Source organism: Rhinichthys klamathensis, unplaced genomic scaffold, assembly GCF_029890125.1.
Source record: "Rhinichthys klamathensis goyatoka isolate OS25496 unplaced genomic scaffold, OSU_Roscu_1.1 h1tg000023l_1, whole genome shotgun sequence".
In the NCBI taxonomy this organism is placed as follows: domain Eukaryota; kingdom Metazoa; phylum Chordata; class Actinopteri; order Cypriniformes; family Leuciscidae; genus Rhinichthys; species Rhinichthys klamathensis.
The window spans coordinates 355,990-382,287 of NW_026606574.1; the positions used below are offsets into that span (position 1 = coordinate 355,990).

At 39.1% G+C, this 26,298-nt stretch overlaps 1 protein-coding gene across 1 annotated transcript; it reads right to left on the reverse strand.

Moving 5' to 3' along the window:
* Positions 1 to 2,761: 2,761 nt before the first annotated feature.
* LOC130077459 (angiopoietin-1-like) lies at positions 2,762 to 24,958 on the reverse strand. Its single transcript, XM_056242700.1, has 9 exons — positions 24,635 to 24,958; positions 11,712 to 11,867; positions 11,378 to 11,499; positions 11,038 to 11,270; positions 9,864 to 9,991; positions 7,827 to 7,928; positions 5,543 to 5,709; positions 4,034 to 4,164; positions 2,762 to 3,007 (listed from the first exon to the last, which is right to left on the reverse strand). The coding sequence occupies exons 1-9, from the start codon at positions 24,956 to 24,958 to the stop codon at positions 2,847 to 2,849; spliced, it is 1,524 nt and encodes a 507-aa protein (XP_056098675.1). The 3' UTR covers positions 2,762 to 2,846.
* Between the last annotated feature and the right edge of the window lie 1,340 nt (positions 24,959 to 26,298).

Genomic DNA, 26,298 nt, shown 5'->3' on the forward strand with positions numbered 1-26,298 from the left:
TCATAGGTTTACATCAGATTTCTATAGACAGGAAAAATATTTATTGAATTTATACCCAAATGCGTCGATGTAATCATTTTGAGCGCTGTATACTCTGATTTACTGTGTTATCCATTCATACTGAAGTCTGAGGGCGCTGTTTGCACAGTAAAGTCCATATATGGATCACATGAAGAAGAGCCATAATCATGTGACATTCAGGAAGTCCTGATACATAAACAAAGCTATCCGAGATCGCTGTAAAGTGCAGATAAAGATGTTTTGAAGACAATAAACATGATTGCAATGATATTTGATTTACCTGTGTTCTTCGAGTCATGTCAGGTATTTTCATAATAATAGATTATATGTATAATGTAATGCTAATCGAGATAGACTTTCAAATTGTGCAGAATACAATAAAATAATATATTTTCTATCTGATTTTTTTATCTGAAGCCAAATCAGATTACAGAAAGTTATTTAAAACACTCGACTTGCGCTATAAAGTAAGTTTAGAGCACAAACATAGTTTTATTCTCATAAATTGTCGTGTATTGATGGTGTGCTAAGCTAACATGCTAGCTAGTACTGAGCACCTGCTACCTAACTTCGGTGTAATTTTTATGATTTTTTTTTCTAAATAAGAATGCTTACTGAAATGTTTCGTTTTTCAAAAAGGGCATTTGATACAGTTTCACTGTGAAGTGAGAACTTTTATAAAAGAAATGAGGGATTGAAACATTGTGAATTGCTAGTCGTTAGTGATTATAATGCAGACAAAAGAAAAGCATATTTAGAGCAATAATCAGGGTGGAGAGGTGTGAATATGTGCAGGGGAGACTGAGACTGAATGGGGCTCGTTTTTGCATCACAAAACAATAGAGGCAATAGACTGAATAGATGCTTATAAGATGACAATAAACCCCAGTCTAATCAAAATAAAGTCATATGACATGATCTTGAAAAACATTGAACTAAATACAGAGTTTTAGACTTATCATCTTCAGATTTTAAATATAACATGGCCAGACATGTGGCTTTAGCTGCAGTGCATTTCTAGATTGCTACAATGCCAACTTCAATTTTATTTTCATGAATATGTTTCATAAAAATAAATGTATAATAACTTTACAAAACTTTGAAGCTATTTATAACTATTTTTTTCATTATGACAATAATTAATTCTACCTTTACAATAAACTTCCAGGTGTCAGCTTTCAAATGAGATCTTACTTGTGCTTTTAGTACAAAGGGTTCATGAACTGTATCTGTTTCAGTTTGGGAATGCCATATCTGGGGATTTTTCAAAAATGGGGTTGCAGGTTAACAGGTTAAAGTTTAAGTTGGAAATTTCATTTTCAGGTTCATGCTCAAAAAGTGAAAAAATAGATTATAACTACTGCATAGTTATAATTTAGTACAATAAAATATAGTACAATCATTTCATTAAAAAAAAAAAAATAAACTGACATTTTTGACAACACGATCAGTACCAGAGGGTTAACCCCGCCCATCTTGTTACCTGATTATTGGTTCAGTTGTCCCACCTGCTCTCCCTCATTTCCTGCCTTGTTTGCTCCCTATTTATTCTCCTTGTGTTTGAAGTCCTGTGCCAGTTTGACATCTTGTGTACTGTTTGTGTCCTGCCCTGCCTGATCCTGTAACCATGTCCCGGACTTGTTTTCCGCTTCGGAGTAGTTTTGTTTTGTTTTGTTTTGTTTTGTTTTTGTTTCATTTTTTATCAATAAAGCCCATATCTCTGCATCTCTGAGTGATCTCCTCATCCCTTTACCCTAAACCCTGACAATATAATAGTATTCCATATATGATAATATATATTTTCAAATCCAAAATATTTTCAATTTTTTTTTTTTTTTTTTTTATTCTGTTTGCAAAATAAAAAGAACTTGAGCAACTCTTTTTTTTTTCAAGCTGCTCAGATTTAGATGAACTCTCATGAACTTTAATGGTTTTGAATATTATTTAAAAGTTACTTTTTAATTGTATGGATAAACAGCTTTGGCATTTTGATAACTTTATTTGTGCTATACAAGAAAATATTCATATTATTTTAGAGCAACATGAGGTTGATGACATGGTTAATGGTAAATGATGACAGAATTGTCAGTTTCTACTGAACTCTTGTCTCGTCAAATCAGAAAGTGAAATAAAAAACAACATGGCCTGTTTTGTCAACCGTTTATTCAAATCATATTTGTAATGTTTGGAATTAGAAGATACAAATGATACATCAGATCTGTCGCAACAGTTTACAGCAACTTTTACTGTACACAGATCGTCCTGTAATATTCTGCTTCTAGCAACGCTACACATAGTTTACTGTTCATAAATCAATTGTTTTCCCCACATGCACATCCATACACAAAATATAACACTTTATAGACATGTAAAAATAATATGCAAAATTGTATATATGACACAACTGCCATCAAGGTTATACAATTCAACCTCAGAAATGATTCCATAAACAATATATTTATCACTAAGTCATCCATAAACAATTTGTATCATGCATATTCCATTTATTTATTTTTTCTTTAAATAATGCTTGTGTTTATGCTTTTTTCTGATTGTGGCAAAATAAAAATGTACTTTAGAAACCAATGAATACATTTACTGAAAGTTGATGACACTGGTATGTCAAGTCCTCAGTGGAGAGTTCCAGTAAACAGTAGAGACATAAAGAACACAATGTAAAAAATGAGGAAAATAAGAGTTTGACGTGTCATTTCTCACACAGACGTGGTTAAAATATTTAACCGGTTACACAGCATATAAGCTCATTCATTGTGGAAAAATACCTGAAGAAATCTGAGATTTAACGATGACAAAGGATTGATTTCTCAAAAATTCAATGGGCGGATCATCATGGTGGTGGCACGTAAAGAGTAGTTGGGGCCTTTAAAGTAGTGCCACTTGATGCCATCAACTTTGCCAGAATTTTGCCCAGAGGTGTAGTACATACCGTTGAGGTTTGATGGGCCACAGGCATCAAACCACCAGCCTTCAGAAGAACAGAGAAATTAGAGACATGTCATGTTGGGATGGATGGATGGATGGATGGATGGATGGATGGATGGATGGACAGAATGATACGGAACTCTGTAACCCTTAAAGCTCTATCTCTCTACTGGTCTACAATAATTCACATTATGTCTTACAGGTTAAATCTGCTTGGCAGGGTCTGTTGCTACTTTTAGGGTTTAGAACACTTCAAAGAACTTTGACAGAGCCTTATGTTTCCACCTGCAAGAAAAAGTCTATATTCTAATTTAGAACATATCTTTTTTAGCATGATCATAAATTTAAGTCTATAGAAGAAATAATATCCTACATCTTAATCTAAAACACGTTTGAATATTTTACAGTGGATATAAACACTTTGCACATACCTGTTAAAACAGCTGTTTCTTTGTGTGTGTGTGTGTGTGTGTGTGTGTGTGTGCGCGTGTGCATGCATGCATACGTGTGTGGTGTAAAAACTAAATAAAGATAAATCATATCAGAACTTTTGCACTTTTAATGTAAAAATTTCAACCTATATGCAATGCCACTGAAAATCTGTGACACATTTCAGAGAACAATACAAATAAAAACTTACAGGGTTTGCACACTTTTTGCACTTTTATAATTGGGTATGCTGTGTTCAGAATTAACTAATCATCAAGCTCATGTGAAATAGTGCATATCTGTCTTCACCTGAAGTGTCTCACATTAACTCCAAATAAATCTCAGCTGTTCTTGTAAGATTGTCAGGCGACCTCTCAGTTAAATGCTACTAAAAGAGCTATTGGCCACAAAGAGCGTGCAAAGCATCAATGGGATCTCATTGTTGAAACAGGGTTGCTCAGGTGAGGGTTACAAAAACAAATCAAAGCATTAGAAATACCACGAGACACAATAAACAAAGAAAACTGGGTAGGGAGGCTGTCAAGAGGATTACAGCAACATAATAAGAGTTGCATCTTTTTCTGGCAAGTACTGTTTGCTCCCTACATGATCTCTACCCCACTGCTATCGCGCTGCTTACCGCCTGTGAGCATGAGTGCACACTTGCAGATGCAGTTGTCGTTATCCATGTCTTTTGTGCTAAAGTCTGCCCCATTTATCACCAAACTGCTATGCCTGCCAGCTGTACCACTGTAGCTCTTCAGGAATAACCTAAAAGAGAAAGACAGATAGTGAATAAGAGAGTATAAATGTAATGGTGGCTGTTTTAGTAAAAACAGGACAATGGATCCAAATACAGCTGAGGGTTTATTTAAACAAGACAATAAAGTAAATCCAGGCCAGAACAAAATAATCTAAACAACAGGAACTAAAACAAATGCACGGGCAGAAACACACACACACACACACACACAGTACATCCACATTGAACAACACCAGACAAAGGACAAGAGAAACACTGGAGATTGTGACAATAATAGAAAGTATTGCTGCATCCTGTTTCTTTATTTATTGATTTAGGTTTTTATTTGTTTGTTTGTTTATTGTTACACTTTACAATAGGGTTCGATTCATTAACATTAGTTCATTCACCAGGTATCATGAGCAAACCATGAACAATGCTTGGTTAATGTTTGGCTAATGTTCATTTATAATTGTAATATATTTTTACTGAAATATTATACTGTATAAATTAAAATAGTTAATTTATTAAAAACTAGCATGGATTACAAAGAAAAATGGTATATTTATAAATTAACATGAACCTAGATCAGGGGTAGGCAAGTTCGGTCCTAGAGAGCCGCTGTCCTGCAGAATTTAGTTCCAACCCTAATCAAACACACCTGAACAAGCTAATCAATGTCTTCAGGATTACTAAAGCTATAGGCAGGAGAGTTTTTTTTCAGTGTTGGAGCCAAACTCTTCAGGATAGCAGCTCTCTAGGACCGAACTTGCCTACCCCTGCCCTAGATGAATAAATGCTGTAAGTATCAGTTATTTGTTAGTTCGGGTACCTAATGCACAGCAAACAGCACCATTTCCTGTCTCGGTATGAGACAATTACTTATAACTTGAGCATGTCAAGTTAAAAACATGTCCAGTTTATGGGTTAAACTAAAATAGTTCAGTGGAGTACAGCCAATAGAATAGATACTGACTCATCTTCAAAAAGGTGGTGCTCATGTCATGAGCTGCTACAAAACAACAATACACAGAGATGTCTGACTGATGCAGACAAATTGTGAAAATGTGTCTTTTTGTAAACGGTCCACAACTTTTAAAAATGCATCTCGAGACACATTCCTCTGCGTTGTGTCTAGCTTTGACAGTGTATTGTGTAAACAGCACCATAAAGAGACAAATGAAATGTTCATAATCTCTCAAAACTGATGATAAATAAACAACACTAAAGCCAAACTGAATGTATGAATGTTTGTTCTCTGAGATAAGGATGTGAGTGTGTTTGATCAAGCAGCACAAAGCTATGCACTCGGTGTAGGGTTTTAATACTATTTGAAAAAGAAGGACCATGAAAGCTCTCTAGCATGCTTAAAGTTTGTCATGACTGAGTTTTAATACATTTCTCTACCTGTAGTTTTGCTTCTCACTACCAAGGTCAAACTTGTCGTACTGGGAGAAGGCCAGTTTGCCATCCCAGTCTGTCAACTCCAGTCTAAGAGTGTACTGCCTCTGATTGGTCAACAGGTACACCAACTCATTTCCCAACCAATGTTCTCCAGTCAGACTCCCAAAGCCCTGAAATACACAAACACACACATTTGTTTTATGATAGGAACATTCGATTGACTTCTACTGTTTAAACACAATTTTATGACAATTTGTGTATATTTAGACAAATATTTTACAATTCAGCAAATTGATGGAGAATTTTGTATGAATTTGTACAATCACACTAACAGCACTATTGCAGGTATGTTATGCTATGATCTGCTTACACCTATTAGGTTTAGGGGCCAACCTTCATGGTGATGCTTTACCTACAAATAATGCTTTTTCACACAAGTTACATTATATGAAATCGCCAAGTCAAACAATATTTTTTAACTGTCATGAGATGTTTTAGATGTTTTTACATTGAGCTAATATTCTCTATTCCCTAAATATTTCTGCATTTTTACATTTTCATTATTATTTGTTATTATTTATTGATGTTATTTGTTACATTGTTACATTCAAACATGGGGATTCAAGACTGTAATTTGTCTATAATTCATATTTAACTATAATTCATATAATGTATATAATTAATTTGTGTCAAATGTGTCAAAGTAAAAGCTTTGCTTGAAAATTCAAGCTAAACACAAGGACAATCCCAATTGTATCAGGCCAAGGTTCACAATAGGTATCCTTTTATAACAGGCAATGGTCAAAAACAAGTTACAAAACCCAAGAAACCAAGTTTGGTACAAACCAATGTGCTTTATACTAATGAGAGTGTAGGTACAGTCAATAATGGGGATGGTTATTGGCCAATTGGTGGGTTGGCATCACAATACGTATTAAATAATATTATAAGAAATTGTGTGAGTTGGGTTGTGCAAAAACAACTGACTGAAACTTAAACCTAGTCCAACCCCTTACTCAAATTCATAATTAGAATATTTACAAAGTCTCCATTGCTTTTTTCATACCAATTCTTAATTCGTGGACACAAAATCTTGTTTTGTTTCGTTTTTTCTTCCCGAATGTTATGTGCGGTGCTCTGTAGTTTTTATTCAGTTCTGTCATGACAACTCTCCGGAGATTGCTACGGTAATAGAGATTGGCATGGTAATGCATATGGCAATGTTAAAGTATTTGGTCTTGGCGGAATAGATCTGTTACGCTGCTGATGCTGCTGCAGAGCAAGTACTGAGACTTGCTACTGCCAATACATTCACAGACATTGCTGTGAGCATGTAAGACATGCTGCTGCTGCTGCACATGTAACATACATGAATTAACCCCCGTAGCATCTATAGGTGGAGCTGGGTTTCTGAAAGCGCGCTGCATACTGCTACCAGCAACACCCTGGTATTTGTTTGAATGTTGAGCCGCAGCTTATTGGATGCTGATGCAAAAGCAACCAATCAGTTGTGCCATGTAGATAATTATGTGATAGCTACCAAATGAGATAAAGACTTATCAGCCTGCGCCATCTAGAGTTTCATGCCAGAACTAGGTATTTTCATAATTCTTAGAATATTTAGTTGGTGTTTGACAAATATATATTATAGACTTAATAGGATTTGTTTTGTGACAGCTGCTGCATTGTATCGTGGAGATATTACCCATAACAGGATCAGAATAGTGAAAATTGGCTTGCTCAAACTACAGGCGAATCATGTCCTCTCGATGAGTCAAATCAAGATGGCAACTCTGCTGCTGCCTCTTTGCGTGTCCAGACCAGTCACTTCAGGGAGTTATGCCAGGTCTCGATCAGCACTGCTAATAAGTACAAACCAAACTTGTGATTTGTCCTTTCAATACCCTTTGCACATGCTGAACTGCACTGCTGGCTTGCTATGTTCCTTAATATTTTTAATAAGGCCTCGTTCGTAATTTCATTCAGAGTAATAAGGAACTCCCGCACACTATCAGAACTTGCATGTAACAAAATTTATTAGCAACGTTTCGATCATGCCTGATGAAGGTCGTGAGACCGAAACGTTGCTAAAAAAAATTGTTACATGCAAGTTCTGATAGTGTGCTGGAGTTCCTCGTTTGCAGATTGTCGACCTATTATCTGCAGGTGTGCGATGTTTTTTTGTTAATTGATTCAGAGTAATAAACCTAGAATCCAAGAACATTTATTGCCATTTCAGATGTGTCTTGATAAATTATTTGTTTCACTCCGTAGGACTGCATTTTACCATCTTATACTCTTCCCAGGTTCTGTGGAAGTCCAGCGTTCCATCTTTCCTCGATTGTATGATGGTCCAGCCCCCACCAGCACTATCCATGTTGCAATAAACCTAGTAGGAGGAGATATAACAGGATAAGACAGCGGCTTCTGGCATTTATACTCCTCAAATTCAGATATTTTATTTCCATAATTTTGAAAAGTGCATAAAAACCTGAGAGTAAGCATAATTTTTTTTTTTTTTTTTTTTTAAGGAAGATTGTGTTTTGAGTGGAAAATCTAGCCTGGTTAAAACCAGATCATTCTCAGTTGTAACTGAGTTATGGTCTGGCAAAGCGTCATAGACAAATCATTTCCAAAAACCAATCAGAGCGATGAAGGAGATGACGTATGCAGAGCGGCGGAGAAACATCTCCGACGAGTGTTGTTCTTTGCTCGATTTTTAACAAAAAGGAAACGTTTAAATCGCTTAAAACAGACGCGATAGCTGATTTGAACGAGTGATGTTTGACGGCGGCATCCATCTTTGTAATGTAGGCTAAAATCTGCTTCAAACTCCCAGCGCTGTCGTCATCGTGTAAAGCCCGCCCCAACGATTCTGATTGGTGCCTCGATTTCGACGGATTGGAAAAGGGCTTGAATGAGCTCTTTGCCAGACTAACTTTCAGAGCAAATCTAAATTTGCCGGAAGTTGTCTGGGTTTTCCCAGGCTATGGAAAATCGTTTGTGCACTTACAATGTAAAAAAAATTTTTTTAAATTGAATGTGGTCAAAAAATGCATTGAAATTACAGATTTTCACAATTTTGAATTAACTTAAATGTTACAAATTTTAGCCAGTTTAATTTGTTTATAGTATATCACTCTTTCACTAATATGGGCACTGACCAGGTCAAATTTAAAAACGGGCATGCCAATAACAGCATTTGAGCTCAGAAATAAGTTACGATGCCAGTGCAGGTAGTGTAAGTTCTAGAGTGCAGCATTCACCCAGCTGTTACTGTGAGAGTTCAGCCAAGAGTATTTCCAGCTCTTGCTCTTCCAGAGCCAGTCAATACCTATTCCAGTGTAAAGTACTCTGGTACATAGATATAGGCTGATTACTCCAGAAAAACAAACAAACACAACATTTCTGGTTTATGTGTACGACCATGACTTCATTCAGTGTGTCACCCATGGTTTATTTGGAGTGTACTGTATGCAACACTTTGGAAGTATTGCAAAACTTAACAGCCATTAATGTGTCTATAGCCTATTAATTAAAGTTTTTAGGCCTATTAATTAAAACGGTAACACTTTACGTTACAGGTAGTTACTATATAGTATATATAGTATTATATACTATATATATAACTATAAATTATGCATAATTGCATGCAACTAACCCTAAACCAAACCTGAATCCTAACCCTATAGTAAGTACATGTAGTTAATTAATATTACTCAGTACGTAAACGTATAATTACTGTATCAAGGACACCTTAAAATAAAGTGTAACCATTAAACTCATAACGTGTCATATATTGAAAAAAAAGAAATGCATAGAAAACTAAAAACGTTAAAGTTAAATGTTATGCCAACTCATCCTATTGCCGTTGTTACTATGTCATACTGCTCAAACAAATAGTGACTATTTTAGGAGTTGCCATTTTGATTTTTAGGGGGGAAAGCATGCCATGAAGGTCAAACCCTAACATCTAAATCTAACTGTCTGGGATGTAAGCAGGTCATACGAAAATATATGAATGAGATTCATACGAATTCGCCAATTCGTCAACTCTCATTGCCATAAGAGTGTGTTGGTAATGTTGAAAGTACCACAAAAAAAGTGTTCAGATTCTGAAGGAAATGATACCAACAAATGGCTTATTTATAGTTGTCTCTGCACATTAAGGTAGGAGAACTATTTTAAAACTAAAAGAAATACTCAGTTTACCTTAGAAGGAAAAAAAGTTCTGTATAGGTACACATCCACCATAACACATGACAAATGCAACACTATTGGCCTCACTACTGTAGCTCTGTTATCAGATCCCATTTAGACTGACCTTATGCATGTCTTGCATGCCAATGTAGATGGTGTAAATTCCACTCCTGTTAAATCCAGCCCTGAAGAGTTCGGCACAGTCTCTGTATTTTATCATATCATCCATTTGTTTAAAAACATTTGGACTCACTGCTTCAAACAGGCATGTATAAAAAAAAAGTAAAGAATGTGTTAATTTTGCAGAGAGAGAGAAAACAAACGGGTTTGTAAATAGGCAAGCTAACCAAACACAAATAACTGTCGTCATTGTCTTATGGATATTAAAATTAGATGTTTGCTCAATTCAGTGTGGCTACCAACTGAATCTTAAAAGCCTTAAGTAAATGAACAAATCTCTCTCTATATATGATTTGCTCTAACTGCTCAGTCTCCTATATCAGTACATGTAGGTTGAAGAGGGACGTGAGAAGTGTGCGACTCTGTGACTTTTCACAATATGTTTCAGATCCAAGTAAAACTTGGCAGCAAAAGAGGTTAGGTCTGCAAGAACCCTGATGTGGGTCAGTCAGATTTGAAGTCTACGTGATGTAAAGCAGACAGATTTAAATAATTAATTATGAGATGTGCCAAAACTGTCAGTGCAAAACAATACTGAGTGTTTGTGATCTAACGAATGTTCTTCTGAACATATAGACTATGGATTAGGGGTTAATTCACACTAGTGCTTATATCTGAGCAGGGTAGTGGTCTATATACAATTCCAATAGAAAGTAAATGAAATATGACGATGACACATAGTGAAATTTTTTAGGACTGATTCTTATAAGATATTAACATACGTACATGAGTATACATTCATTTGGTAGCATTTCGGTAAAATATTATTAAACGATAGCATGGAGTCCTGCACATGACATGCAGAAAATAAAAAATAGATACTGTGTGGCCATGAACTAAGAATTCATTCACACGATTTAATTTGTGGCCATGTTCTCCTAATTCGTTCTCGTTTTAGTTAAATCGTGGCCACGTTGTACTGATTTGTTCCCTAATTTTAGTTCCCTTGGCCACGTGACCATAATGTGGCTAAATTAAAACAAGGGAACAAATGAACAAGTTGTGGGAACAAATTCTTAAATCATGGCCATGCTATCTTGTTTATTTCCCCTGAATGTCATGTGCAGTACTCTGTTTTATAGATATAAAATTCCAATTTGTTTCTCCAATTTGTGTACCTTCGTTCTTGGAGCACAGTTTCAACAGATCATTGATGGTACTATGCATTTGTAGTTGCTCTCGGTGGAGGGCGCTGTTGTTTGTGACGACCTGTTCTAGATTGAGCTCCAAGCTCTGTATTGAAGAGCTCTGGGATGCCAGGAGTCTCTGAAGCTCTGTCCGCTCACCCTTTATCCAACCCAGTTCTGCATGGTGACGTGCCTCCATGTTAAGAATACGCTGCTCTAGAGTACTGAACACAAACATGAATAGGACAGAGTTGCATTTGACAGTTACCAGAAAACAAAAAAAAATTGACTAAGTAGAAAAGTGTCAAAAAAAGGTGTCAGTGAAAAATACCCTGTTTTGTCCCAAAGTTGGTTGATCTCACTGGTTTGCCAGAGGAGTTTGTTCTCAAGTTTGTTGGAGGACAAAGCGTTTTCCAGTGACTGAATCTCAAGTCTAGAAGTCTGATTGAAAACCTGTCGTATAATGACATACAGCATTTGATGTGTTTTAATGACAAATTAGAGACTTTTCAGTTTCATAAATCCCTGTGGCCATCAATGCACTGTAAAACAAAAATGCATAATGTTTCTTATTATGTAAACTCATGATTTCCCAAGAATACTTATTAGCCAATATTAACATGTTTTGATGAATGTTGTTGGATGTTTTGGATATGCATTCACACCTGTGTCTCCGTGTCTGTTAGTCTCCTGATGTGTTGGGTGGACTGGGAAAGTAGCTTGGTGCCAAGATCCAGCATGGTTGTCATTTCATTATGTAGAGCAATATTCTGCAGGTGTGTTGTGTCTTTTGTCAGACTGTCCTTTGCAAAGACCTCAATCTATATGCAAACACACATATGCAAAGAGAAAGAATGAATAGGAGCATACATTATTCATTGTGGTCTTTATATATGGTCACATACAATGTATCTAAATACTTGCAGCTGTACTTTTGGGGGCAACTGTATGATATTGAATCAGCCTAGTATTGAGCAGCTACACACTCTGAATAATACTGTATTTATTATACTTCACTGTCAAATTTCTCAGTTTAAAATGTGGGAACCATGATAGAAAAAACAATGAGGAATCCTAATCGTAATTCCTCAAACACCCAGAGTATCATTAGTAATGTCTTTTTGTGAAATACTTTTTAAATATGAGGCCCTCTACCACATTTTTGAGAGGGAATAGGGATACATATTCAATTGAACAATGAATATTTATCTATAAACTCCAGTTAAAATAACAAAACATCTGCGAGAGTCTATTTGGACAAAATAGACAGTCTATTTCCAATCCCATGTTGGTGATAAAATATAGATGTGTTTGTTAGCTCTGGCAACCTCGTTCCTGAAAACTAAGCTTTGTGCAGTTGTGCTTATGCAGATAGTTCCACAACATGATGAACTGTGTTCGGCTGGATCACTTATTTGAAGGCAGTATAGTCCACTTTTGACTGTCTTGGCATTTCAATTTATCCCAAAAGTTCTAAATGGGTAAATGACTTGAATACACATCTTCTGAAAAGCATGATTTTAATTTCTTTATAAAAACGAAACATATCAGGAAAAAGCTGGACATGATTTTACAGAGAGGAACCCTGAAGACCCACATGAATGAGTATCAATGTCAGCAAGTCTCTTACGATATAAAATAATTTGACCTTTTTATGACAAGGCAAGGCTAGTAAAATGTATGTGGTTCAACTAATGATAAAAACGGACGCTTTTAAAATGACTTTCAAAAACTTTTGAAATTAGTGTACCGGCACCTGTTATAACTTTGCCCTTGCTGGTAACTTCACAATACATTTTAGAGTTATTAAATTGGAAAATGGTATAAAGGCTTTTCAAATTCAAATGAAACCAACATGAATAGATCTTTTCACATGTTATCATGGCTAAGTTCAATAATTTTTGATCTGACACTTTAGCTGCGTCTCAATTCAGTGGCTACATGCTTCAAAGGCTGCATGACCCACAGTGCCTCGACGAAGGCTGTCTCAATTTGAAGGCTCCTTCGAATGTGATCAACAAATTTGTCTTTCTTTCCCTGGGCCCTAAAGGATAGAACTTGTGGATCATTCACAGCCTAGCCTATCCCAAGACTCATAGTGCAGCGATGACAACTGTTTTTATTTTAGTTTTCGAGAGAGAAAATGCTGGATTACACTTTTAAATGTAAGTATTGGGTTTCAACTTACTCAAATATCTAACTATAACCATAAAAATATCATAATATGTTTGCAGATATTTAGGAAACATGCTAAGTTCACATACTCGTTTCTCTGAAAAATACTTCTACAGCCAGTTATTTTTACTTACTATTTTACACGTTCCGTGTGTTGTGTTCACATAATTAACTAAAATCATTTATTTACACACTGCTAGGAAAATAACAAGGGGGCTACTATTATGAAGTAAACTAGCTGTGTTGGTTGTTATAGAATCCACTGCGCAATGTTTATGGGGTGCGCATGCGTGGGGTGTGAAAAAAAGGAAGTTCAGTAAAAAAACATGTCATACGGTTTCTTTGTGTCTCGGCTCTTTTGTAAACATAAGATTGTCGACGAGGATGGCTGAATTTGGTTTACCCCCGCCTGCACACTTTCTTGCCGTCCCCGGAGATCCTCCAGTTCCATGGGCAAACTGGCTGGAGAGTTTCACTGTCTACCTGGACGCTTTAGGCTTTGATGACATTACCGACAAGAGGAAAATGGCGATCCTCCGCCATTGTCTGGGAGTGGAGGGGCAACGCATTTTTCGCAATCTTAGGACGCCCAACGACTATGATGCTGCAGTTACCCTCTTGACGACCCATTTCACTGGCCACCAAAGGACTTTACTCTGTCGGTATAAACTTCGGAAGCGCTTGCAACGACCCAGTGAGTCTGTCTGAAGCTACGTGACAAACTTGAAAGACATGGCGTGCTTGTGTGATTATGGGGCTTTGCAAGATCAAATACTTCAGGACCAGTTCATTGAGGGGACATCGTGTGAGAAAACAAGAGAAAAGCTGTTACTAGAAGTGGACGATTTGACTTTAAGCAGAGCTGTGGAGATAGCGCTGGCGCTAGCAGGCGTGCGGCCACTCGCGGACAGAGCTACAGAGCAGTTACAGCCGGCCTATCACACCAGCATGCACTCCGCCAATGACAGTTGGGGTTCAGAGCAAGGTTTCCCAGTACAATTCACGCAGAGACAGAACAATAGGCGAACTGCAGAGGTATGTGGTAACTGTGGTTCTAAACCACACAATTCTAAGGCACAGCATTGTCCTGCCAAAGGACAACAATGTAGAAACTGTCTGAAGCAAAACCATTTTGCCAAGATGTGCCGTTCAGCCCCGGCCACGCTCCCACAACACACTGGACCTCCACCAGCTCAGCACAACTATGCAGAGATCAGAAATGTGACTGCTGGTCAGGTGGCGTTCAAAACATGTACCGTCCAGTTAGCCGACGTAACCCTACCCTTATTAATGGACACTGGTGCGGCTGCATCGCTCCTAAATTCAAGCACTTACTTTAAGTTTTTCTCTCACCTGCCATTAGATCATCCTGTCACCGCTCTATGTGGCTATGACAGCTCCAGGATTGACATCCTAGGTGTGCTCCACGTACCGGGCCACTATGGCTCCAAGCACCTACCATCTTTTCCCTTTCACATTGCGAGGAGGGGAGCCAACCTTCTAGGCATGGACCTGTTCACAGGCCTGGGGTTCACGCTCCGGGATGATGCTGGCCCCGACATTTACCACATCACCTCCACTTGGCAGCAAAGGTGGCCGGCTCTGTTCGATGGCCTAGGCTGTCTTTCAGCCTTCACACACAGGCCTCTGGTGAACCCGGACGTGTCACCTGTCATCCAGCCCCTCCGCAGGATCCCCTTTGCCTTGAGAGACGAGGTCACCCGCGAACTTGGGACACTCCTGGACATGGGAATTATTGAACCAGTCAACGCTGCTCCCTGGATTTCAAACCTAGTCATTGCAAAGAAAAATCTGGGGGAATAAGAATATGCGTGGAACTACGCTTGGTGAATAAGGCAGTTATTCCAGACAGATATCCTTTGCCCACCTCAGAGGAGCTCACCGCACACTTTCACGGCTCAACAGTCTTCACAAAGCTTGACTTACGTCAGGGCTACCTGCAGGTACCACTCCACCCAGCCAGCAGGGACCTCACTGCTTTCTTGACGCATGCTGGGGTGTTCCGGTACACTCGAATGGCCTTTGGATTAAGCTCCGCTCCTAGCTGCTTTCAGAAGGTGATGAGCACAATACTGGCAGGCATCCCTGGGGTAGCGGTCTTTCTGGATGACATTGTTATTCATGCCCAAGACATCGAGACACACAACAAGCACCTCCAGAGGGTGGCTCAAGCCCTTCTTCAGAACAACCTGACTCTGAACCCAGAAAAATGCTCCTTCGCTGCCCCAGCCATCGACTTTGTTGGGTTCCGCTTGTCAGCCAAAGGGATTTCCCCTCTACAGTCCAATGTCGATGCCATACACAGGATTCCAGAGCCGACCTCAGCCTCTCAAGTGGCCTCATTTTTAGGCATGACGGCCTACTACCTCTGTTTCCTGCCCCACTACTCACAGACCACTGCACCCCTCCGGCAGCTGCTTAAAAAAGAAGAGAAATGGCACTGGACTACAGCATGTTCTGAGACCGTACAACTCACAACCCAGCTCAGCCCACTTCAACCCTGAATGTCTGACTCTAGTCACCCTTGATGCTTCAGATCGGGCGATTGGTGCAGTCCTTTCACAGGTGCAGGAAGGGGTGGAGAGACCTGTAGCCTTCTCCTCCAGGGCATTAACACCAACAAAACAGCGCTACTCTGTGGGTGAACGTGAGGCGCTTGCCTGTGTTTGGGCTCCAGAGAGGTGACACCTTTACCTTTACGGACGGCGTTTCACCCTCAGGACTGACCATCAGGCCCTGACCGCATTGCTGACGGCATCTGGATCTGGTCATAACATAAACCCCTGCGCCTGCACAGATGGGGGGAAAGGCTGAGGCAATATGACTATGTACTGAAATTTACCCCTGGAAGGTACAATCTAGTCGCCGACTTACTCTCTCGTTCCATCGATGCCCCCACACCCATGGTCACCCCTGACGAGGACACAGAGACTGAATTAATTCACATGCTTCACACGCCCTTGCAGTCGGCCGTGTCATTGGAGGAGTTGCAGCATAAGTTAGAGCGTGACCCCACACTGTCCTCGCTACGCACGTACATTCGCTCTGGATGGCCAGCAAAGGTTTGTGACGAGCTCATGCCATTCAGAAGGGTGCGTGATGAACTTTCATGTTGGGGTGATGTTTGTGTCTCCAGGGGCTTGTGCACCGTGGTGCCCTGTAGCCTGCGGGCCCGCGTGCTATCCATGGCACACAAGGGGCGCCCAGGCATTGTTAACACTAGAACGGCCACAGCGGTCATTTTGACCGTTTTGAATTTTATGTCTGCAATAACTTTGTTGAAAAAATAAATAAAATCCTGCTGGTACATGACTTTCCCTAAAAGTGTCTGTATTTTCATTTAAAATGTTTTTAATATAAATTACACATAAGGCAAAAAAAACAAATTAACATATTTACCTATTTCGGCAATAGACGGTCATATTGACCGCACTGAATTTCGCGGTATTCTTTTGTTACATTTCTCGCGGTTGGCCTTTGTCTATTAGGAAATAATCAGAAGATTCAATTGCAAAATGACAGATGTTTATTGAGAGCTGGTCAGATGCTGGGAGAGTTAAGGTGTGCAAATGTCCGGTCTGAAGCCCTTGGCAGTATAGAGACGCTGCGTGAAGAACCAGGAGTGCTGAACACGGGATGACACACGGAAAACGGATACAGGCAGGGAACAAACACGCAGGAAAAATCCACAATGATCTGACAAAGACTAGGCGACAACAGTAACACTGAAAAGGGTTGAATCGCTGATCAGTTGCAGCTGACGCGTTGATCAGAGCGGGCGTGCTGATCAGCTGGAATCAGCGACCACGCACGCGCACACACACACACAACAAGACGAGAAAGGAGACAGCGAATTCATAAACCGTGACATTGTCTCTCTCACTGTAAAAAGAATATCTAAATAAGATACTTTTAATAGTACTTAATAATACTTTTAACAACAATAGTTGTTATTATCTTGTTCTGAGTTATGTTGAATGGATATGGAAATAGCTATCTGTTGTGAATATGCGATATTACGGGCTACTGATATTATTATTTATAAATGTATAATTAAACTTTTTTAAATGTACAGTTTGATGTTGTTTCGTTTTTAAAAGATATCCTAATACAATAAATGCATTAATCTCTCAATTGGGTATTTATCATTAAAGATATAGAGTTTGCAATCTAACGGTCAAAATGACCACTTGTGGCAGTTCTAGTAGTTATGGAATTCTGGCACTTCTAGTGTTAAACTCAAACAGCGATGCCGAGATCTCATCTGGTGGCAAGGCATCGATCGCGATATTGAAGCCCTCGTTAAAGATTGTGTGCCATGCCTCCTTAGTGGGAAAACTGGACCTCCAGTGCCAACCCCTCTGCAGCCGGTTCCATGGCCGTCCCGCCCATGGGAACATCTCCAGCTTGACATCTGTGGAGAGATCCACGGCCGTGGAATTCCCCATCATCAGCGTTTCCTTGTGGTGCTGTACGACCTCCATTCGAAATGGCCTGAAGTGGTTCCGGCTGGAACTGTCACAACCCAGGTAATCACAGACATTCTAGAAGTCTTGTTCGCGCATTGGGGCATGCCTCGCGCCATCACGACAGATAATGGACCCCAGTTCATCTCTGCAGACTTTTCTCAGTTCCTCAGTGATAGGGGAATCAAACACATCCGCACAGCATACTACAATCCACAAGCAAATGGCGGTGTGGAGCGGTTCAACCAGAGCCTAAAGAATGGCGTCAAGGCCCACCTGGCTCAGGGGTGTACATTCCGGACAGCACTCAACCAAACCTTAATGCACTACAGGGCCAGCCAACACACTACAACCGGGGCCTCTCCAGCACTCCTCATGCTGGGCCGGGAGATGGAACTGCCACTGGACAGACTTAAGGCACAAGGCATGGCAGTGCCTACAGCCGGCAGCTCTCAGGCTCGGACCAAAGCCGCTGTAAACAGACACCAGCAACGGATGCGGCAGTATTTTGACCGGAAACACAGGGTCAAGGTCACGGCTATTACCGCAGGTGACTGGGTTCGAGCACGTAGGTCGCATCGGGACAACAAGATGGCTTCGTACTGGAGCTAGCCCTGTCAGGTGCACCGCCAGCTGGGCCCAGCCACATTCATGCTTAGTGACGGATCACGATGGCATGCTAAAAGACTGAGGAAAGTGCGGAACCCAGGTGAGGAAATGGTGGCTCCACTGCCATCAGCCCCTCCTTCACCGGTGCCGATATGTACAGGGCCACAGCAGGCTTCCCATACTCCTCAGGCCGCACCGTCACCAGCGCCCCAGCAACCTGCCCCTGACCTGCAATCTCACCTGCTTTCCCCTGGCCGTCAGTCAGATCCAGGGCCGGGCTGTGCCACAAGTCCAGCTATGGGGAACTGCCCAGCGGTTCTGGAATGGCCGCAGCCTGAGGTTGAGGAGGGCCGACCCGTAAGGGCCAGGGTCCGCCCTGCTTACTTAAAGCAGCACTAAGTAGGAATTCCGTTTTTGTCAAACAGCGACCCCTAGAATCGCTGTGGAGTACTTGTACTGTCGTGAATAGCACTTACACAGAGATGGCTCGCACTCACAGTCGGATCCCCTCCCCCTGTACACCGGTACCTGTTCAGTAGGATGGACGCTGTAACGAGTGGAAATAAGGTATGGCCCCTTTAAGAGCTGCGCGTGCGCCCTGTTTAACTGTCGGCAGTCTGTATTGTAAGCAAACAAACTAGGTCTGAGATTGCAGATTCTACACAACCTAAAAAGCCTCGATATCCATCTAAAAATCTCAATGATCGAGAGCATATTAAAACGCGGATAAATCAACTCATTAACTTACGATAAAAGTAAGTCTCCTCTGCTTTCATTGTCAATTGCACTCATTCCTGTTGCGTGTCCTCAAACTGGCAACCCTCGTGAGCGTCAAGTCTGAGGAGGAGGGGGCGAGGGAAACAACAATCTCTGATATTTAGAATTTGGACTGCAGTACCTATTTGGACCACTAGCTGTCATTCTTACAGACAGCACCTTTAAATACACTTGGAGAGTAATAAACTGAACAGAAACAGGTGCGTGCAACTAATTAAAAAAAAAACAAGGAAACTAACTAGGGAACACAGGCAGGCAGAAGTTAAAACAAAACCAAAACTGAACAGTTCTCTTGTCTGGCTGTCTAATTTTCTCATTTGTTGGAATACATACTGCTGCTTTTCTACTCTCCCTTCGTCTTCTGAACACTGCACCATTACACATGATTTAAATTAGAAAAAGAACTGTGATCACTCTTTTATACAAATTGACCCAAATGAGGGTCAGTTCATGCATGGCAGTCAAACTTTTCCATACCAGATTCAATAAACCATTTCATTACCCTTGCTTTTTGTACACTGTAGGGACAGAAAACGTGCAATTCAATCTACTAAACACTTTTGTTTCTTTCCATGGCTGAATGCTTGATTTTGTGCACCTACTAGTAAACACTTATCAGTTACAAACTGAACATATTTACAAATGCAATGATATTATGATGCTTCTGCTTACTGTTAATCTTCCATCACAGAGATAATTTGAACACATCCCACAGAGTACAGCTACAGTACTGGTACATTCTCTGGGTTCCTTATCAGCACTTTATACAGTGTTTACAGGAAGAGATATTTTCAGCTGCTCTCAGTGAGATGGAGTCCAAGATGTATAAATACTCACTGCATTGAAGTGATAGCTTTATGTCCTCTGGGCCCGGAGTGTATAACACTCAGCTGAAGTGTTGTAACAGGATGTGTTTATCTAGTGCCCTGCATCCTAAGATTGTTCTAGCTGGACCAAATAGCCACAGGCAGAGATTAAACAGGTCACAATCTTCTTTCAGAGCATTTCAGTGGTTAGAGAGCAGGGGCTGTGGTGAGCAGATGGTGAGGACAAGAACACTTTTCAATGGGTCAAGATAATGCAGACTCACTCAGATGCATTAGTGTATCATCTGAGGTAAATCATCTCAAATTATGTATTTGTTTGATAGAGTTGATAGGTGGAAATGATGCTGATGGAAATTACATTTTAAAGATTTTTGCAATACAATTTGTAACTCCTTTGTCTTGCAATCTGACAAAATCACAGCTTGATGTTGAATGATCCACAATAAAAAAAAAGGCACTGGTAGATGCTATTTATACTAAGTGAAAATATCAGTATTTCTTTCCACTTTTATGACGGCATTAAACACTTAATAAAGTTAATTGATCAAAGCGTCACAAAATAAAAATCCTATGGCATGTCATGGATTTTGATTTTTTTTAAGACCAAAAATACATACACTTGTAGGCATACAATGGCAGTATGAATGTTTATTTTCATTTTATTTTCATTAATCATCAGTCATTACATTTTTTTTTATAAATCTAGGCATTCGCTGTGGTTTTTCAATCTTCAGTCCTCTGATTTTACATAGAACAGTCCCTAAGGGATAGCACTCACCGCTTGCTGGTTCGGCTCACTGGGATTTGAAATTGGGGAATTGGGGACAGAGTGTGTTTTCTTAGGGACGGATCATGTCTCCCCCATCAGCCCAGAAACACAAAACCCTTCCCATTGGGGCGCCTATACTCATTAGAGAAAGCTCTGACAAAGCACTTGACCGATAGGAATGCATTAAATCAATTTAAAGGTGTGGAAAGAGCTGTGTCAGTTTGAAATCAATAGGGTATACAGCAGTCCAGTTGTGTACAACAACGAGAAGCACATTCTTAATGGTCTCATTGGTCATTGCAAGCAATTTCAGACGTTTTTGTAACATATTTTGAAAGTTTTCTGTGATGGGTAGGTAGTGTTAGGGTTAGGAGACTGATAAATATATGATGTTGATAAGCAAACACCAGGGCTAACACAAGTTAGCAAAGTTAAAACAGCGCAGCTATGTCAAAATCTGCTTCCTAATTTACAACAGAACAAATTTCTTAAAGTCTTACAGATCCATGAAACTTCACTAGACCAACCCGAACTCATGAGAAAACGTAATTATTTTCTGTTTGGGTGGATTGTTGGCAAATTCCTATGAATTTGTACAAATTAGCATGATGGTCCACCCATAAACCCCTCAGTTGGATGTCCGCAGAGAGTAAAAAAAAAATATGAATGAGATCGTACGAATTCATGCGAATACCAATTCGCCAAAGTGTAAAATACACTGTACATTTGACATAAAAAAAACTAACAGCTGTGCTTGCCAGAACTTTGCAGAAAAAAATGATAGCAACATTTTAAGTTCTATTCTACTGCTTTATTTATTTTTTTACAGTGAAGTGAAAGTGTGTGGTGCGGTATCATTGACTGTAAAGCTGTTCCCCAAAGTAATGCTTGACATTGAGAGACTGAACAGACACTGAAATTATGTATCGTAACTGAGCCTAAAGTGTTTCAATCTAATGTATGTGAGCTCTGCGGTTAAAACTCACTTTACACATACGTATAGCTAAGATAAATTCATTCCACAACTTTCCACAATTTATTTGTGGAAAGTTGTGGAATGAATTTATCTTAGTTTAATTTATTTGTGCATTAATTTATTTGTGCATTAAATGTGCTTAAATAAAATGGATGACCAGGGTCGTAGCCATCATTTCAGAAGTGAGGGGAACAGAAATGTCAGGCGTGATACCAGTTTTAATCTTCCCTTTGTCTAATTGACAGCTTTTTATTTTTTTTTATCTCATCTCTTGCTTTTAATTTGGTAAGAAATCACATACACTGCTGAATAATAACCACTAATATCTATAATATCTTTCCCTATATTTCACACTTGTGCATTAAGTTTTTACAATTTTCATACAAACTTTTATACAATGTCAAAAAAATATCACGTTTCTGTAGAATAAGGCAGAAAATATACAGGAAACATTACAATTGTTAATGTTTTTGAATGAATGAATGAATGAATGATTGAATGAATGAATGCTTTTGCGCTACAAGGCTGCATTTATTTAATCAAAAATACAGTAAAAAAACCTGTAATATTGTCAAATAGCATTACAATATATTGCAAAATGTGATTTATTCCTGTGATCAAAGTTGAATTTTCAGCATCATTACATCAGTCTTCACTGTCAAGTGATCATCAGAAATCATTCTCATAACTGATTTGCTGCTCAAGAAACATTTCTGATTAATGTTGTAAAAAGTTGTGCTGCTTCATATTTTTGTGAAAACCACAAAACCATGATACCATACAAACATTTGTGGTAAGATTAAAAAGAGAGAGAAATTAATACTTGTGTTCATCAAGCATGCATTAAGTTGATCAAAAGTGAAAGTGAAGACATTAATAATGTTACAAAAGATTTCTTTTTAATAAATGCTTCAATAAATGTAATAACTTAATGTAATACATGCAAATAAATGCTGTTCATTAAACTTTCTATTCATCAAAGAATGAATCCTGAAAAAATAAAATACATCATGGTTTCCACAACAGTTTTAAGCAGCACAATGTTTTTAACACTGATAATAATCAGATAATATGGAGTAATAATGCTAAAAAATTTAGCTTTGATCACAGGAATAAATACATTAATATATTCACATAGAAAACATTTTAATTTGTAATAATATTTGTAATAATATTGCGCAATGTTCAAATTACTGTTTTTAATACAAAATTCTGGCATGAAACTCTAGAGGTGCAGGCTAATAGGTCCTTTTACTCACCTGTTCATGATCACATCGTTATCTATTAGGGCACAGCTGATTGGTTCCTGCCGTATCAGTAGCCAACGAGCTCGCTGCTCAACCTTCAAATACTTGGGTAGCATTTGCCTTGCAGTGCAGCGCACTTTAAGAAACCCTCCACCTTCCCCAGCTCCACCTGTATAAATCTGCTACGGGTAATTCATGTACGCTACATTGCACAGCAGCAGCATGTCTTGCTCACAGCAGCGTGTCACAACATGTATGTATTGCCAGTTGCAAGTCCAGCAGCAATAAAAGCAGCAGCAACAGCAGCGTAGCAGATCTATTCCGCCAAGACCAAACATACAACATTGTCATATGCCAATCACTCCGAGAGTTGTCATGATAGGACTGTATTTTTGATTAAATAAATGCAGCCTTGGTGAACAAAAGAGACTATCTTTCAAAAACACAACTCCGAGAGTTGTCATGATAGAACTGTATTTTTGATCAAATAAATGCAGCCTTGGTGAACAAAAGAGACTTCTTTCAAAAACATTAAAAAGCTGTCAATTAGCACTGCATTATTCATTTACTTCATTGTCAATAAATACCTTGAGATGGCATGTAGAAACACATAAACCATATATTGTCGCATTCGTGTGTTTATTGTTCACGTTTCATCAGTAAAATCGTTTCTGCTTTTTATTCAGCTGCTGCTACAGTCATAGACATCCATAATAAAGGCTAGATGTCTCGTCCGCGCTGCTGGCCAATGGAGGTCGACGTTAGCACTTGGTGGCCATCTTGTCACAGGCAGCTCGCTCACTCGTAACGTTGTGTTAATGTTGCATGTACTTTTTAAATAACCATAACTTGCTCAATTTTCTACCGATTTTCAAACGGTTTGGTTTGTTATAAACGTCAGAGATGTAGTTATGACACTGACTGCACACTTATGAAAAATAAGTGTAGAAATAAATAATCAACCAAAATTATCTAGCCACGTTAATAACGTTTGTAAGAAACCAAACCGTTTGAAAATCCGTCAAGATTTCAGTAAGATGAGAGTATTTGTGTTCTCACCATACATCAGTACCACAGAGCCCGCCAGAAAGCTAGCCTGTGACAAGATGGCCGCCGGTGATGACGATAGAGACTCCGCCGTAAGACATCTAGCCTTTATTACGGATATCTATGGCTAGAGTGAATAGCTGGATGCCTTTGTCCATATAAGGGATTTCCTGGAAGGTCATAAGTTCTTTCTTCTACGAATACGTTTCGGACTTTCTGTGAGAAAGAGCGCCCTCCGGCTTTGAGTATGAGTGAAAACACACATTACACGAGAGTGTTAGCTGCAAAACTGGAGGAACTGCGCGGTAGAAAATGTGTTAGCGTTCCGTAATGTTCAGATCGCCTTGTTTTGGATAAGAATAAAATGACAGCTCATGCAAAGACTATCTTGTCTCTTCAAATTTAAATCTAGATTTATTCACATTGTCCTCTTTATGAACAAATGCATGTTTCATTTACGTTCCACCCACCCCACCCCTTAGTGTGAAGAGCAGTTTAATAATAATAATAATCCGAAGAACCTTTTTACACTAAAAAGAACCGTTTGTGCAATAGAAAGATTACATGAAAGGTTCTTCATGAAACAATAGATACTAATAATGAATCTTTATTTTTAAGAGTGTGTGATCCATTCACTCTCCTCTCGCAGAACATTAAATGACATGTTGACTTACCTTTTGGAGCCAACCGGTGCAATTTTCCATGGCAAGCTCCAGGTGTTGGATCCGCTGGTTTAAGTGGTTTTGCTTCCCCTGAGGAGATTCTTTCTGGACACTGTTACCTTCATAATTGCCATCGTGTTTTTCTGGCCAGCTACCAGTTCTGCTCTCCTCAGGTTCTGGCAGTATGAAGGTATAGCTACATTCTCCATGCTGAACAGAGTTTAAATGCTGACTGCTGTCACCAGAAACATCTGTTAATTTGTCCACAGGTGAATCTTCAAGGCTTGATGTCCTCACCAGCAATAGAGTCAGATGCAGAAGAACAGTGATCTTCATCTTTATGGCAGGTACAGACTGCCAAATCTCAGACTGCCAAGTGAATGATCATCTCTATGCATTTAGGAAAGGTCCATCTTGAGATACAAAGAAGACATTTTTCCAGACACTATTCCTGTGAATGAATTTACCATAAATACACCAATCCTCTGTCCTGCTCCAGAACCAGAACAAGTGATTGCCACCTCTGCCTCCACAGTTATGTGTGTGTGTGAGAGTGAACAGCAGGTTTTGTAGACTGTGTGTTCAGAAAAGACGGCAGGTCAGCGTGTGTGTTTTAAAGGGGTCTGAGTGTTGTAAGAGTAAACTGCTGGCAGACTGTGAAAGAATGTGAGTGAGAGAGAGTGTGTGTGCATGCGTGCGTGTGTGTGTGTGTGTGTGTGTGTGTGTGTGTGTGCCTGGTATTTCCTATGTTATGGGGACCAAATGTATCCACAAGATGTAATACCAGTAAATATTGACTTTATGGTGACATCTTTGGTACCCATGAGGAAAACAGCTTATAAATCATACTAAATGTTTTGAAAATCTAAAACTTCAGAAAGTTGTCTGTGATACACATGTACAGTAGGTTTAGGGTTAGGGTTAGTGTAGCTAGATGGAATATACAGTGTACATAAATAAATATACATAAAATCATTACTCCATAAAACATGGAAAACCCTGATCCCTCAAATCAACAGCTTTTTCTTAAACAATGTTTTACAATATATAATACTATGGCAACTTTTATTTATTTGTCATTATTCATAGTAATGTGGTCTTAAACATTATTATACATAAACATCATTATATAAATAGACCTTTTTGTCAATACACTTTTTGTGTGTTGTTTTAATGTCAGTAAAAAGCAAGGGTTTTACATTTCTGTAAATTATGAGAATAATCTTGTGAGTCCTATAAACTACTGTATAAAATGATTTTCCAATAAATAATTCCTCTACAGGGATGTTTCCGTAATTACTCAATTTTTAATGTATCATTGGTGGCTTGCCCAGTATAATTATTTTAGAACTTTTTTTATTTCATTTACATATTTCCTGTTCCCTTTCAGGAACGTCGAGCTGCGCGAAACGCTGCGGGAACGCCTCCTGCGTTGTGCGTCGTGAAGCAAGTATGGAATCAGCCCAATGGCGAGAAGGAACGTCACAAGTGACGTCATCGACCAGGAAATTACAAAGCACACCCATGAACACAATGGCGACAGCTTCTGTTGTCTTCAGCAAGCGCTCTGTATGTGAATCTGTCCCTGTGTTTTTGTCTGTTCTTAGTGATTGCTAGGCAGGAGTTTTTCACTTAAAAAAAAAACTAATTATATTCACATATATTATTATGACGAG